This window comes from Rhineura floridana, chromosome 8 (genome assembly GCF_030035675.1).
Source record: "Rhineura floridana isolate rRhiFlo1 chromosome 8, rRhiFlo1.hap2, whole genome shotgun sequence".
Taxonomy (NCBI): Eukaryota; Metazoa; Chordata; class Lepidosauria; order Squamata; family Rhineuridae; genus Rhineura; species Rhineura floridana.
The window spans coordinates 89,593,946-89,607,783 of NC_084487.1; the positions used below are offsets into that span (position 1 = coordinate 89,593,946).

At 39.0% G+C, this 13,838-nt stretch overlaps 1 protein-coding gene across 4 annotated transcripts in view; it reads left to right on the plus strand.

Annotated features, from left to right (window-relative positions):
- MET (MET proto-oncogene, receptor tyrosine kinase) overlaps positions 1-13,838 on the plus strand; it is a 171,774-nt gene that overhangs the window by 64,035 nt on the left and 93,901 nt on the right. For all 4 annotated transcript variants that reach the window (XM_061640057.1, XM_061640056.1, XM_061640054.1 and 1 more), the window contains exon 2: positions 131-1,348. In XM_061640057.1, the coding sequence (XP_061496041.1) occupies positions 146-1,348 (1,203 nt within the window). In that variant the 5' untranslated portion in view covers positions 131-145. The remainder of the gene's footprint in view (positions 1-130; positions 1,349-13,838) is intronic.

Genomic DNA, 13,838 nt, shown 5'->3' on the forward strand with positions numbered 1-13,838 from the left:
GTTTGCATCTCACGGGGTTGCCCTGTGGTAGAAGTCTTATACAGCTTAGATATACATTTCTTTTTTGTTGACTGATAATTCATTATGTGATTTATTAACCTATTAACCTTTCTTAAATGTTTTTTGGCAGGATAAATCAGCAGTAATGAAGGCTTCTGCTACTTCTGCCTGTGGGATTATTTTATTTCTGTTAAGCTTGGTACAGAGGAGCAATGGTAAATGTAAAGGAGGGTCAAGGCCAGAGATGAACCTGAATGTCAAATATCAACTTCCTAATTTCACTGCAGAAACCCCAATACAAAATATAGTTCTGTACAAGCACAACTTCTATGTAGGAGCAGTCAACAAAATCTACGTTTTAAATGAAAGTCTTCACAACATCTCTGTGTACAAGACTGGGCCTGTTTTGGAGAACCCAGTTTGCACTCCCTGTAAAGATTGTATACCTAAATCAAATCAATCTGATAACATTTGGAAGGATAACATCAACATGGCTCTGTTCCTAGAAACTTATTACGAAGGTCAGCTCATCAGTTGCGGTAGTGTTGCAAAAGGAACTTGCCAGCGCCATGTCATTCATCCTGATAATCCTGCAGACATTGGAAATGAGGTGCACTGTATGTATCCTAAGCTGATGGACAAGGAATCAGACCAGTGTCCTGACTGTGTTGTAAGCCCTTTAGGAACCAAAGTTTTGGTAACAGAAAAGGAAAGATTTGTATACTTCTATGTTGGAAATACCTTGAATAATTCGTTTCAGCAAGAACATTTGTTGCATTCGATATCGGTTCGGAGATTAAAAGAAACCCTGGATGGGTTTGAGTTTCTCACAGCTTACTCTTACATTGACGTACTTCCAGAATTCAGAGATTCCTACCCTATTAAGTATATTCATGCATTTGAAAAGGACCACTTTGTGTACTTCCTCACTGTCCAGAGAGAATCTTTAGACTCTCAGGCTTTTCACACAAGGATCATACGGTTTTGCTCTTTTGATTCTGAGTTGCGTTCATACATGGAAATGCCCCTTGAGTGCATTTACACTGAAAAACGTAGGAAGAGGTCAACAAAGCAGTCAAATGAGGTATTTAATCTTTTGCAGGCTGCATATGTTGGTAAGCCAGGTGCAGCTTTAGCCCGGGAAATGGGTCTTGATTTTAACGAAGATATTCTATATGGTGCATTTGCTCAAAGTAAACCAGACTCCTCAGAACCAACTCACAAATCTGCTGTCTGTGCAGTCTCTATCAAAACCATCAATGAATTCTTTGGCAAGATTGTAGACAAACAAAACATGAAATGTCTTCAGCATCTGTACAGAAAGGACAGCAAGCACTGTTTGAGCAGGGTAAGTGTGCATGGTACTAATTAGTTGTTTGGATCAGCTAATTATCCCACTCATCCCTATTTTCATTTATATTATGTATTCCATTATTCAGTGCATAGCCGCATTGATTTCACTTGCAAGTAATATGTATTTTTCAGGGCTACTTTTTTTTTTTTGGCTGAAGTCCAGGGCCAATTATTTCAAATTATTTAAGTTGTCCGTCTAATAAATAACAATTAGTGCTGCTTCCAACCAGAGATGATACATCTTTGTAAGAACAAGTTCCTGTAAATTGAATATAGAAGTCACTGGAGAGGCTTAAGAGGATACACCATGTATTAGAGATACTGAAAAAAAGACTGGACTCATTCAAGTCCAGCACCTACTTCACAGTGGACCACTATTTACTTAATTTTTATTCAACCTTTCCATTGAAATAGTCTTCAAGGTTGCTTAAAAGCACCCAAATAAAACAGTATTAAACAGCAACAATACATCTGAATCAATTAAGGTGAATAAGCAGTAATACAGCTACCTGTAGGAAACCAGTTCTGGTCATTTGATAATGGACCAATGGGACAGACCTAGTCTGTGGTGTAAAAGATGGTGATGATAGGTCCAAGCAATCTACCTGAAAAAGTGCCACGGCTGGGGTAGCAGCATGGAAAAGATCCTCTCTCCATTGCTACTAGCCTAACCACTGAAGGCAAGGGCTTTTGGAGAAGGGCCTTGCTCAAGTGAATATCTCTGTTTATAGTCAGGTGATAGAAGGCAATCCTTCAGCAACCCTAGGCATTACAGGTCAACAATAGTTGATTTAAATAGATCGTCTCGCTATTTTATATTTCTACCATGTATTTCCTTTTACGTTAGGAATTGTTTGATTTTGGTGTCTTGTTTTTAATGGTCTGCGACTGTATAATAATATTTAATTGATTTTGATTACTTTACAGGTCAAAAATTAACTATGATTTGTTAAGGAGCCATTCTTACCACATCCACTTTTATGTGGCATGGCAGACATTTAAACTACAAAATAATTCACCTGATAACAAAGTTGCAGTGTAATCCTATCCATGTTTACTTCACAAGTTAGTTGCATTGGGGCTTCCTAGTATCTGTGCCTAGGATTGCAGCCTTAACTTTTCACTAGCATAAGACCAGGGTACATTACATCCTTCCTCTGCAGCTGCCAAATACTGCCAATGAAGTGATGTAGAATCTTTCATGTTGATGTCATCCCATATCTTAAGAGCTCAGCCTATGTGTGTGTTTGATAAGTGCAATGCGAACCTTTTTCATTTTTTGAACAAAACTCAAATGCTTCCCAGGTGGTTTATGGAGAATTTATATGTTGCATATCTGTCTTCAGCAGTTAAATAGCCAGAAAAATGTATTGTAAACTGCTTTCCAATTCTGAGTGATAGGAAATTCTAGCCACTGCAGCACTGGCTTTCTTGAGAGGACAGAGAACTGCGGTGATCATGATAATTTGCATTTATTCAATCCTTACTACATCAAATGTCTCAAAGCTACTTATAATTATGAAAGCATACATAATACAAAATATAAAATCAAGAAGATAAAAGAACATAACTGACTAAAAGCACTCATGTTTACAAATCTGGTTGTTTAGTTGAATAGGATGGAAGGAAAGCCAGGTGCAATGTGCATATCTGTTTTTCTCTCCCCCCCCCCCCCGGAACTAACAACAGGTTTTTGAGGGGGGGAAGTTTAGATCAGGGAAATATTAAAGGACAAAAGACTCAACCACCCTTTCCCACAACGTAACTTCCCTGTGTTGGGCTTCTTATTTAGTTTAACACAAAACCTATAGGAGCTCCTAAACATGTCTTTGGCTATAACAGAATCCACAGAGAGATTACATTGTAAGGAGAGAGTGTGTGTTCAATGTGCAGAGAGACTTCCCCATTCACTTCACTTCTGCAAAGAGATTAGTTTCATAGAATTGTTCCCTCAAAATGTAAATTGGGCTCTGGATAAGTAAACTCTTTTCATACGAAGTTGTCTAAAAATGTGCTTTGTGGGCTATGATATAGATACTGGTGTGGGTGTGTATGTGAATAAACTGGATGGCATGAAGGGGAAAATAAGAGTTCATACTGCAGGATCAGCCTTCAGTACATCAAACAAAAACACTGTTGTCTTCTTGTTTTGATTCTGAACAGTATAGAAAGTGGGCAGTGTTGGGGCACAAAGCAAGCTAGAAAGCTGTTTCGAAAGTCCTTTTCAGAGTTTACCTTAAACTAAGACATTTGCAGATAAATATTTTCATTCATTGCTCATACTTACCAGTTTAATCAACAACCAGGTGTGCCCAAAGTACTTGATTTTAAGCCAATTTATTCCCACTGAGAACGGTTTAGATCAAAGCTCTTCAGTTTAAGTGATTTGTGGCTTTCACTTGGTGGCTCTTAAAAAGGTTTACAAAAATTACAATTTCTCTTCACACGTTCCAGGATTATTTGTAATGTGACAGATATTACATAGCACCTTTGGCTCTCTTCCTTTCGTGTTTGGCTCAGAATTCTCTTTTCCTTAAAGTATAATTTCCATTCCTTACTTTTCGTTCTAGAAACAAATGTTTTGTCTTTTGGGCGGTTTTCTTCCATAACAGGTTAGTGTTTATTTATTTATTTTATTTATTGTATTTATATACCGCCCCATAGCCGAAGCTCTCTGGGCGGTTTACAATAACTAAAAACATTAAAAACAAATATACAAATTTAAAAACACATCTTTTAAAAACAATTTAAAACACAATTTAAAACAATTTGCCCTCTCCTTTTTCTTTTATTTTTGGTGTTGTTTTTAAATTTTTATAACTCATCCAATATTTTCATCCAGATCTATTTAATAATTAAATTTTTCTTTCTAAAGTATTTCATTAAAATATTGACAGAATAATTGGTCAGTTTCCATTTACTGGAAAAAATCTTGCTTGCTAGAGAATACTTTTCAGAGTCTGCCAGTGTTTTACATATCACTGATGAATATATTAGGGAAACTGAAGGTTTGATTATATGAGCAAAATACACAATTTCAAGAAATGTCAAAAGAACTTAAATCAGGGTACAGCCTTTTGATGAATAACACTGATTAGATGCACTGTGGAGGAAATAAAATGAATATATGTGCCCTGTACTCCTTTTGTTTAAATGAAGATGTGTACATTTCTCCCGTTTTTCCCCTTCACAGAAACAAGTTTTGTAAATACTTTTATTAAAAAGCTTAGAAAGAATTGCATTGTGAGTTTTCTATAGGGCAACTTCTTGCTAAATTGTTGCTAAAATCCAGAGGGAAATTGGTCTTGGGATGCTTAATCGCCGCTTTTGTAGTATATAGGGTAGGTCTATTTTCCTTTGAGTAAGAACAGTACATGGAGGATTGGGTTATGCATAGTATTTGTTGGAACAAATATCTGAGAGCTATGAAGTAGGCTGAGAGATGGCTTGAGCAAACTCCTAATGAATGCAATCAGAACACTGGCATGTGCTTATTTCAAACCTACTTTTTAGCAGTGAAGGTAGAAAAAATATTTCTTCTGCCTCTTCATTGCATCCTCTGCGTGCCATCCAGAGACACTTTTTTGAGTGGTTCAGAGCTTTTTACATGCTGGCCCAAGGGAGATGGTGGAACCATCCGAAGCCTGTTGTGGCACATGTTTGCAAGATATTCTGAGGATAAAATCACTTGCATCCACCAGAAATTATACTCTACCATTATAGCAGGGGAATATCTGGAGTGTAGTCTTGTCTAGGATTTGGTGATTTTCCATTTATGTAGCTAGAGAATGTGGAAGAGTACTTGTGTTTGTGTAATCACCTGTCCATTAGATCCTTGCCCCTCTTAGCTGATAAATCTGGCAGGGAGGGGATAGCAAGTTGGACCAGGGATATGATAAGTGCTTCTTTAAAAGAAGGAGTGGTCTCAAGCCACCTTGAAGAGGCAATGGTAGGACCACTCCTGAATAAGCCTTCCTGGATCTGGAAGATTTTAGTAATTTTGGACTGGTGCCAAATGCCCCCTTCCTGGGCACAGTTCTTGAGCGAGTAGTGGCAGCCTCTAGGCTAGATTACTGCAATATGCTGTACATGGGACTGCCTTTAAAGACTGTTCAGAAAGTGCAGCTGGTGTAGAATCCTGTGGCCAAGCTGCTGATGGGGAGTAGACAGTCTACTAATACCAATCTTGACCCATCTGCATTACTTATACATTTCTGGCCCGAATTCAAAGTGCTTGCAGGGCTTGGGACCTAAATATCTGGTGAGATGCCTTTCCAAGCATGAATCTACTTTGATCCTAAGATCATTTGAGGCTGTTGTGCTGTTGTCCAGGTGCCCTGTCAGAAAGGCTCAGAGACCTGCAAAAAGGGAGACGGTCTTTTTAGTTGTGGCCACCCACATGTGGAATGCTCTCCCCAGTTCTTCCTGGTTCCCACACTGACATCAGTTCAGCACCAGGTACTTTCTTCTACCAGGCATTTGATGGAATATGATATAGCTGTGATGAGGCTTTGTTATTGTTGTTTGGGTTTGCTGAAAAGTGTTGTGTGTATTTTATGTGGAGATTGATGTTTTTCTGTTTTAACTATTGATTTGTTCAATTTTGAATGCCCTTATTTTTACCAATTTTGTATCTTTTTGAATTTGATTGTAAATCACCTAGACTGTCCTGTGTTAAATGAGTAAAAATAATATTTTTTCAGTCATTGTAATTAAGAATCTTCAGTGTCTATTCCACATTCTTCTAGAAATGCCTGTGTTTCTGTTCTTGGTGCCATGAGTTCTGGAAAATCTTCTTAAATTCTGATGTAGCTAGAGCATAGCTTTCACACTTTCTTTGTATTTTAGTCAATTAAAAAGCACTTAAGAGCACTTTTTAGGGCTTTGTTGTAGGCTATTAATTAGCAAAATCCAACCCAAACTTTCATCTCTAATTCAACAAATGTAATTCCTTGAAGTTGTCCTTTTGCAATGTGAAGCCTCTTGCACTAATAGAAGAGCTGTCCTGTTATTGTAGTGCAGCACCCTTTCATTGTGAGCTAAAATCTAGAGACATTCTTGCAGCAGAACATAAGCTAGTTCATCATGATATTTTTAGTGTGGAGTGCTGAATGGTTCCCTATGAAGCTCACTCTATTCATGACATTGGTCTTTCTTCAGACATGCTTCCCCATTGAAATGCCTGCCATTACTATGGTTAATGCATGATTAAGCCTCATATTGTTGTGTAACACCATATATTTTGTTTATGATGTTTTGCATTATTTATTATTTGATTTATATCCCACCCTTCCTCCCAGCAGGAGCCCAAGGTGGCAAAGTTCAAATGAAGCACAAAGCACAAAGTTCAAATGAAGTCTTCTGAAAGCTCTTGTGTAACAGTTCATGAAACAGCATTAACGTGAACTCTCATTCCAACAATGATTCTTTAGGAATCTAAGCTGATTTGCCATAAGTGGATACAATTTGTTATAATACTACAGCAGCAAAACTAAAGGATAGCACTTAATCAACAATGGTAAAATCAGTAATGCAAAATTGAGTACATTCTAATAGCAATAGCCCTATAATCTTAATAGGAGTTCTGCAATTGTATTTTGAAAGTTTTCTTGATTCATTTTCTCCACTTTTTTAGTACAGCCTTGTGAATAAGCCCACAGAAGTTACTAATTTGTCTCCTCCCAAACAAATACTAGCGTGCTGCGGGAGTTGGGGGGTGGCAAAGGAGGGACTGAATGTTCTATCTGCACTCCAGCAGCTCACTGCATTTCTATGTTGGCCCTGGAGAAGGAGGGCTTCCTTCCTCAGGCAACCCACATGGAAACGAGGATTCCATCCTTTCTCCACCAGCCTGCTCATTCCTCTTCATGTAGTTCCTTGTTGATAATGGCTAACAGGCAATAGGCTGATTTAGCGCCTACTTTTTCTCTCCACATTGTTTTAAGCCAAGCCAAACTTGGTAGAATTGAATTCAACCTCAGATGTGCCCAAATATGTGGTCAGTGTTATTCTGAGAAGTCTGACTTGTATCTAACACCCTAATGCAAGTTTTAAAAGACAGGGAGGAACATTATTCTATAATGAGCATTTTGTAAGCAATCCTAAGAAAAGGAACATCCACACAGATGTGCTATGCTTCTATGGTAACCTCACAATTATGGCCCTGTATATGCACACAGATATTGATAATTGAAGGCCACATAACTGCAAAGTTAAATTTCATGTGGGTTATTATTCACATGGTTGGGTTAGCTATTGGCATATTTCTCATAGTTCAATTTTTTATTTTTTACAGCTTTGATGTAGGCTGTTAATTTTCCCCTTTTGCTACTTTTAAGTAACAAAAATTACCTGGGATCCAGATTAGACTCTTATTACAGAGCTGCTTTTAAACAGTGGCAGCGAGTGGCTCCTTGTCCAAACTTTAAAGGAGCTGTCCAAGGTGCTTTTAGCCTTAAAGAATATCCAGAAATTAATACTGCAGTAGGGCCCTGCTTTCCGGCGCTTCGCTTCTCGGTGCTTTGCTAATGCAGCGGTTTTGAATTGTATCCATGTTCCATATGTTCGGCGCTTGTTCCATTTTTGCAGCGGAAAATTGCCAGAATACAGAGAAACGGCGAGAGCACAAATTGATGGCGCCTGACTCCCTTCTTGGACTCAGCTACTAAATGCGTCATCAGAGCTTGGAAAGGTTCCTTTTTTAAACTACAGTTGGGCTGATGGGAGTTGTAGTTCAAAAAAGAAACGTTTCCAAGCTCTGACGATGCGCTCAGCAGCTGAGTCCGAGAAGGGTGTCTGGCGCCATTATATTTTTGAGGGAGGTGGTGGAGGATGAGCAAGCGAGAGAACAGGAAGGGGGGAGGGCAAGTGGGGATGAGCGAGGGAGGCAGCAGGGGGCGAGCGAGCGAATGAACAGATGGGGAGGGCGAGCGGGCAGGGGGGATGAGCGAGGGAGGCGGCGGAGGGCGAGCAAGCGAGCGAGCTAACAGGCAGGGGAGAGGGCGAGTGGGCAAGGGGGGATGAGCGAGGGAGGCAGTGGAGGGTGACCACACGTGTGAGCGAACAGGCGGGGGGAGGGTCAGTGGGTAAGGGGGGGATGAGCGAGGAAGGCGGTGGAGGGCAAGCGAGCAGGCGAGGGTGGGTGGGTGGGCAGCTCCCTCCCTGCAATCCACAGCAAGGAGCCTGCTGCAGAAGGGGAGCACAATTCCCCCTCCATAACAAGGGCGAGTGAGCGAGCGAGAGGGGAGGGAAAAGACAATGCACGGAAAAGCGGAACATCGATCAGCTGTTGCGCGGGGAGCTTCAGGGGCCAAACGCTGTCAGCTGGAGCTCCCCGTGCTACAGCTGATCAATGTTCCGCTTTTTGGCGGTTTTCACTTTTCAGCGGGGGTCTGATCCCTAACCTGCTGTATAAGTGGGGACCTACTGTATTCAGAAGGCAGCTACCAGGGAGTTGACTGGAAAGGCTATCTGGGGCATACAACACAAATCTTACAACTTCACTAGTTTCTGATTTGCTTCTGTGCCTAATTCAGTGTGTTGGTTGTGGTGAAATGTTGAGAAGCACTAGGCTAATGCCCATGTAACCCATTAGTGGATCCAGGTAGGGCTAGAGATATGAAGGCCTGGGGGAAAAAATGTAAAAATTCAGAAAAGAAATGCACTCCCCCCCAATTTTGCTGGGGTTTTCCCAGACCTTCACATCTCTTAGTAGGGGACCTCTTGCTATCCATTCTGCTGGCACCTACTGTCCCCTCAATAGGCCAAAAATGTTTCCCTTGGTACAGGCCTGGCTTCCCTGTCAGTAAAGTCCACAATTCAGCATTAACTCAAAACAACAATATATCTGTTCTACAGTTAATTGTATAGCAGTACACAACCCTTCATCATATTGCAATTATATACCAATACTGCCACCAAAATAAACATTTAAAATCCATTCAAAACAGTACATTTGGTCACATTGCATTTTGAGATTAAAACAATTGTCTACAATAATGAGCATAAATCTACCAAATGCACCTTCTATACAGTCCCTATTCATTTCAATGAGGACTTAAATGGGAGCTATCCTCTTGGGGTGGACCAGCAAGGGCCCATGACCCTTAGTGGAACATTTTCCTGGGCGGGGTGACTGCAGTGGAGAAGAGGAGTGGGAAAGTTAGTTTCTGCCAGTTCCATTATGCATGCTTAATTCTGGATCCAACCCATGGATTTGGCTCTTTGTTAGTTTTTAATTTAGCTTCAACAGATAGAGGGAAAAGGCCCAAACAGTACCAGGTGAAAGGGAGAAAACCCTGAGTTTCACTGAAACTAGAACACTGTTAGCAAACAGTCCTGGAAGCTTCTGAATCATTTCTTTGACATTTTATTTGCCACTCTCATGAAGGAGAAACTTAATACAGTGGACTGGGCACAGATTCTTTTTTAGTCATTTTCAGCATGTTAGTCAAATCAAGGATGCTAGTTCTTGCAGTTTTATCTAGTACTAGGCACTGTAATGTAGAAACAGCTGAAATAATCAATTTATCTTTTTTCTTCAAAAAGGTGTGGCAAAAATTGCTTTAAAACTCTATCAAGAAAGCACATAAAATAACTTGAATTTTAGTGTTTTTTTGCCACACTCCATTATTCTGCCATTGCATGATAAACTGGTCACTATCAATGTCATATGAAGATGCAAATAGAGGATGAAAAGATTTAGAAGTGTGAAATGAAGGCAAGAGGCCCCCTGAAATGAAATCAAGAGAGACAGTGAAATAAACGCACAGTGATATTTCTTTACAAAGATGATAGATGAGGGAAATTGAGTTATGCTTATTTTGTTATGGGAGAAGATAATTGCAACTTTCCATCAGGAAACCACAATGACCTTTATTGATCTGTTGTCCTCTGGATACGTCTGCAATATTTAATGAAATAAACAAAGACAAATAACTGCTTCAAAGCTCTGTAATTATAATATCTTGTTTTTAGTACAAATTTTTGACAGGCTTAAAAATATTGCATCTCTTGATCATAAGTAGCTATGTGAGTGGTTTTAAGCAGACTCTCACCTTAAGTAAATAAACTGAACATTGAAAATAGGTACAATTTATACTTTTTAAAAGAAAATGCCCTTTTGGCCATGTGAGACTCCACATTGCTGTAGCTGCTGTTGTTGCTTACTACAAAAATTTTAAAAGCAACTTACTATTTTTATAAAAGCATACAATACCAAATTTAAAATACATCAAAAGATAAAAGAACATTAACTAAAAGTGATCATCCCACAATAACATAAAAAGGACACATCATACCCCACCCAACTAAAAGATGAGCATCAATTAAGAGCAAAATGCCTGGAAGAATAGGAATATCTTCACCTGGTGCCTAAAGGTTGATAGTGAGGGCGCTAGGTGCATCAGTCAGGGAGCCACTACTCAGAAGGCCCAATGTTGTGTTGCCACCCTCCACAGGGTATAATGTGACTGATAAATGGAATTATGATTATGTGTGTGTGTTCTTTGGGAATTGAGCATGCAGGGAGGAAATGTTCTTCCCACCATGATCACAACAGAAATCTCCCCAATGTTCCTTCCTACTCCCCACAAGCCTACCTGCAGCTCGGGGGGGGGTTGTCAGTGCAATCATGGTGGGGGAAGGATTAAACCTTCCCCTTTTGTGTGCTGTGTTTCCAATAACATTGCTCCCCCTGCACTTGTATTTAAATAAAGAAAAATGTGTGGCATGATTCCAAGCAATGCAATGGCATCTCATGTAATTATGCTCTAAGGCTTCAGTCCTATGCACTCTTACTTGAAAGTAAACCCCATTGAACAGTCAACGTATTTCTAAGAAACACGCATGGAACTGCAGCTTAAGCAAACTGATATGCAATAATCCAATGGTCATGTTTTAGGCTTTCCACCTCTCCAAGAGTAGAACTCCCCCCCTCTGAGTAGGAGGTATAAGTCTTAACTTTTAATTTTCCCCTCTTTTCTACTAATGCCACTCTTTCTCAGTTTGATCTCTCTTTTTTACTTTTGTCTGTGATTTTTGTCTGCCTGGTCTATCTGGAAGAACATATCTTAACCAGGGCTATAATCCTCCAACCACTGAATTAATACATACAAGTGCTCCATGTGACAAACTACTTGTTTAAATATATAAAACATACACCTACTTATGACATAGATATCTCAATTTCATCAATATTTGATCTGTGCTTCTGACAGTTATTGTCTGGATTGCTAGGTTGACTGTGGTGGACCTAAGAAGTATGGGTGCTACTGCTTGGTTGTAGGCAACATACAGCATGTACAAATAGCTGTTCATCCTAGATTAACTGTGGCTTCTGCTTCAATTAGCTGGAGTCTGTCAAAATACCAGAAGTAGGCATGTAACAACATATCATAAAGTTTTGTCAAGTGAATCTTGAAAATGTACATTTTTAAAAAAACCAAAAGGTCCTGTGAATGTGTGTAGGAAAGCAGAACGGCTTCCCTGTCTGATTATTGCAGTGCCCAATGCCTGCATGTTGGTGAAACATGCTAAAGGGGCCTACATGGGTAGAGCTCCTCTGCACAATTAGAACCCCAATTTGCCCAAGCCCTCCCAATTGCATTGAGGATCTGCATGCCAATAGATTTCTTTCATGCATTCCATCAAATTATTAGTAAACAATGGGTGTTTCTATTGTTGTTTAAACTACAAATTAAATATTTCCACGCACTTTTATTGAGTTGTTGATCTAAGTACTACCTTGCATAAATATTTTATTTTTATTCATAATAGCCAGCACCTTTTGTTCATGTATGGTGTGTCATAAAACTGAATGCAAAGGAAATGGACAAAATACAAAGATAGCATGGGTGCATTATATGTGTATCTGAATCAATACTATTTACTTAGTGCTAATGTACTAACCATATTACAAGACCTGATGCAGTGCTAATCAATATCAAAAGTGAATAATACTATGAATGATCTCTGGAAAAAAATGTGTGATGTTTTTAATTTGTAGTAGCTAATTACATCAACATTTGTCTTTTTTTCCTTACGTAATGCACCAGTAGCATTATCATTCCTCCCACCTCCCATTTCATCAGTAAATTAGTATTAAGAGTTTCTTGAAATATAGAATGCTAAATTTATAGCTGATGCTTAATATTACTGGTATTTCCTCTGTGTTTGGAAAATTATCTCCATAGTTTTGAATAAGTTTGGGATTGGATATCTGCTGTTTAAGTACCTATTGAAATTGGGACCATCGTTTCCCAGGTGCTCCTATTGATTTGAAGAGATCACTTCTTAAACTCAAATATTCATAGATTTCAGTTTATGTAATATAGCGATTAGAATGTTGGATTCAACCTGGATTCAAATCTCTGTTTAGTCACAAAGATCTCTGAGTGACTTAAGCTGAGAGATGCTGACTGGCTTAATGTACATCACAGGGTTGTTGAGGATTAAAAAAGAACTACGTACACCACCATTTGGACAAAGAACAGGATATAAATATAATTCATTTGTGTTTGTATATGCTTGTGATGTTATGATGTAATGTATTTTATCCATTCTGTTCACTGCCCTGAGAGCTATTTGCTATGGGCGGTATATAAATGTGACAAAATAAAAATAAATAAATAAATAATAAATCGTGGGCTATATCCAACGAAGCTGCCCTATTAGAGCAAGGACTTCCACCTGCACAATGAGAATTCGTCTCCCTCTCCTCTTGTGCCCCCCAAATCTATTCTGAAGTTTCCCCTAACTCTCCATATTTTTGGGAAGGGGAGAGAAAGAGGAAGGTCTGATAGCAGAAGTCCTTGCATTAACAGGACGACTTTGTTGAATACAACCCTGTTAAGTTTTCCCAAATATTTTTATTTCTATAAAGAAAGTGTTTTCATAGAACTGTTCTTCATCACAATATGAAATGTATGCTATTACGCCAACAATTTGAATGTGTGTTAGTTTGCAAAATAAGGCAGGGTGGAAAACATCTCACTTAGAATGAAATTTGTAATGGCTTACGTTAGATTCAAATATACCCAAATACCACCTATATCATAGTAAGAAAAATACATAGAAAATTCCAAACAAAAATGAATACTATAAACTCCCAGCGACTATGGATCTTCAGTAAGAAGTCCATTTCAACATGGACTTCACGTTCCTACAAACAATTGAAATGTCAGATTTCAGCTTGAATCAGTGATGAGCACTAGTCCTCCCAAGAGTTTGAAACTTCATCTCTAGAAATCTGAAACATTTATATACATGCACTGATAGTTTCTACTAACCTAGTCTTCACACAGAACCAGTATGTTGTGGTTATCGTGTTGAGTTTAAAAGTGGGAAAGCAAGGTACAAAGCCCTGTTCAGCTATGAACTCACCAGGTTGTGTGACAGAGATATCAATTTGACCAACTTGCTACTCAACAAACCTGTGTAAAACAATACTTTGGACTTCCTGGAAGAAATTCAAGATATGTTTGTTA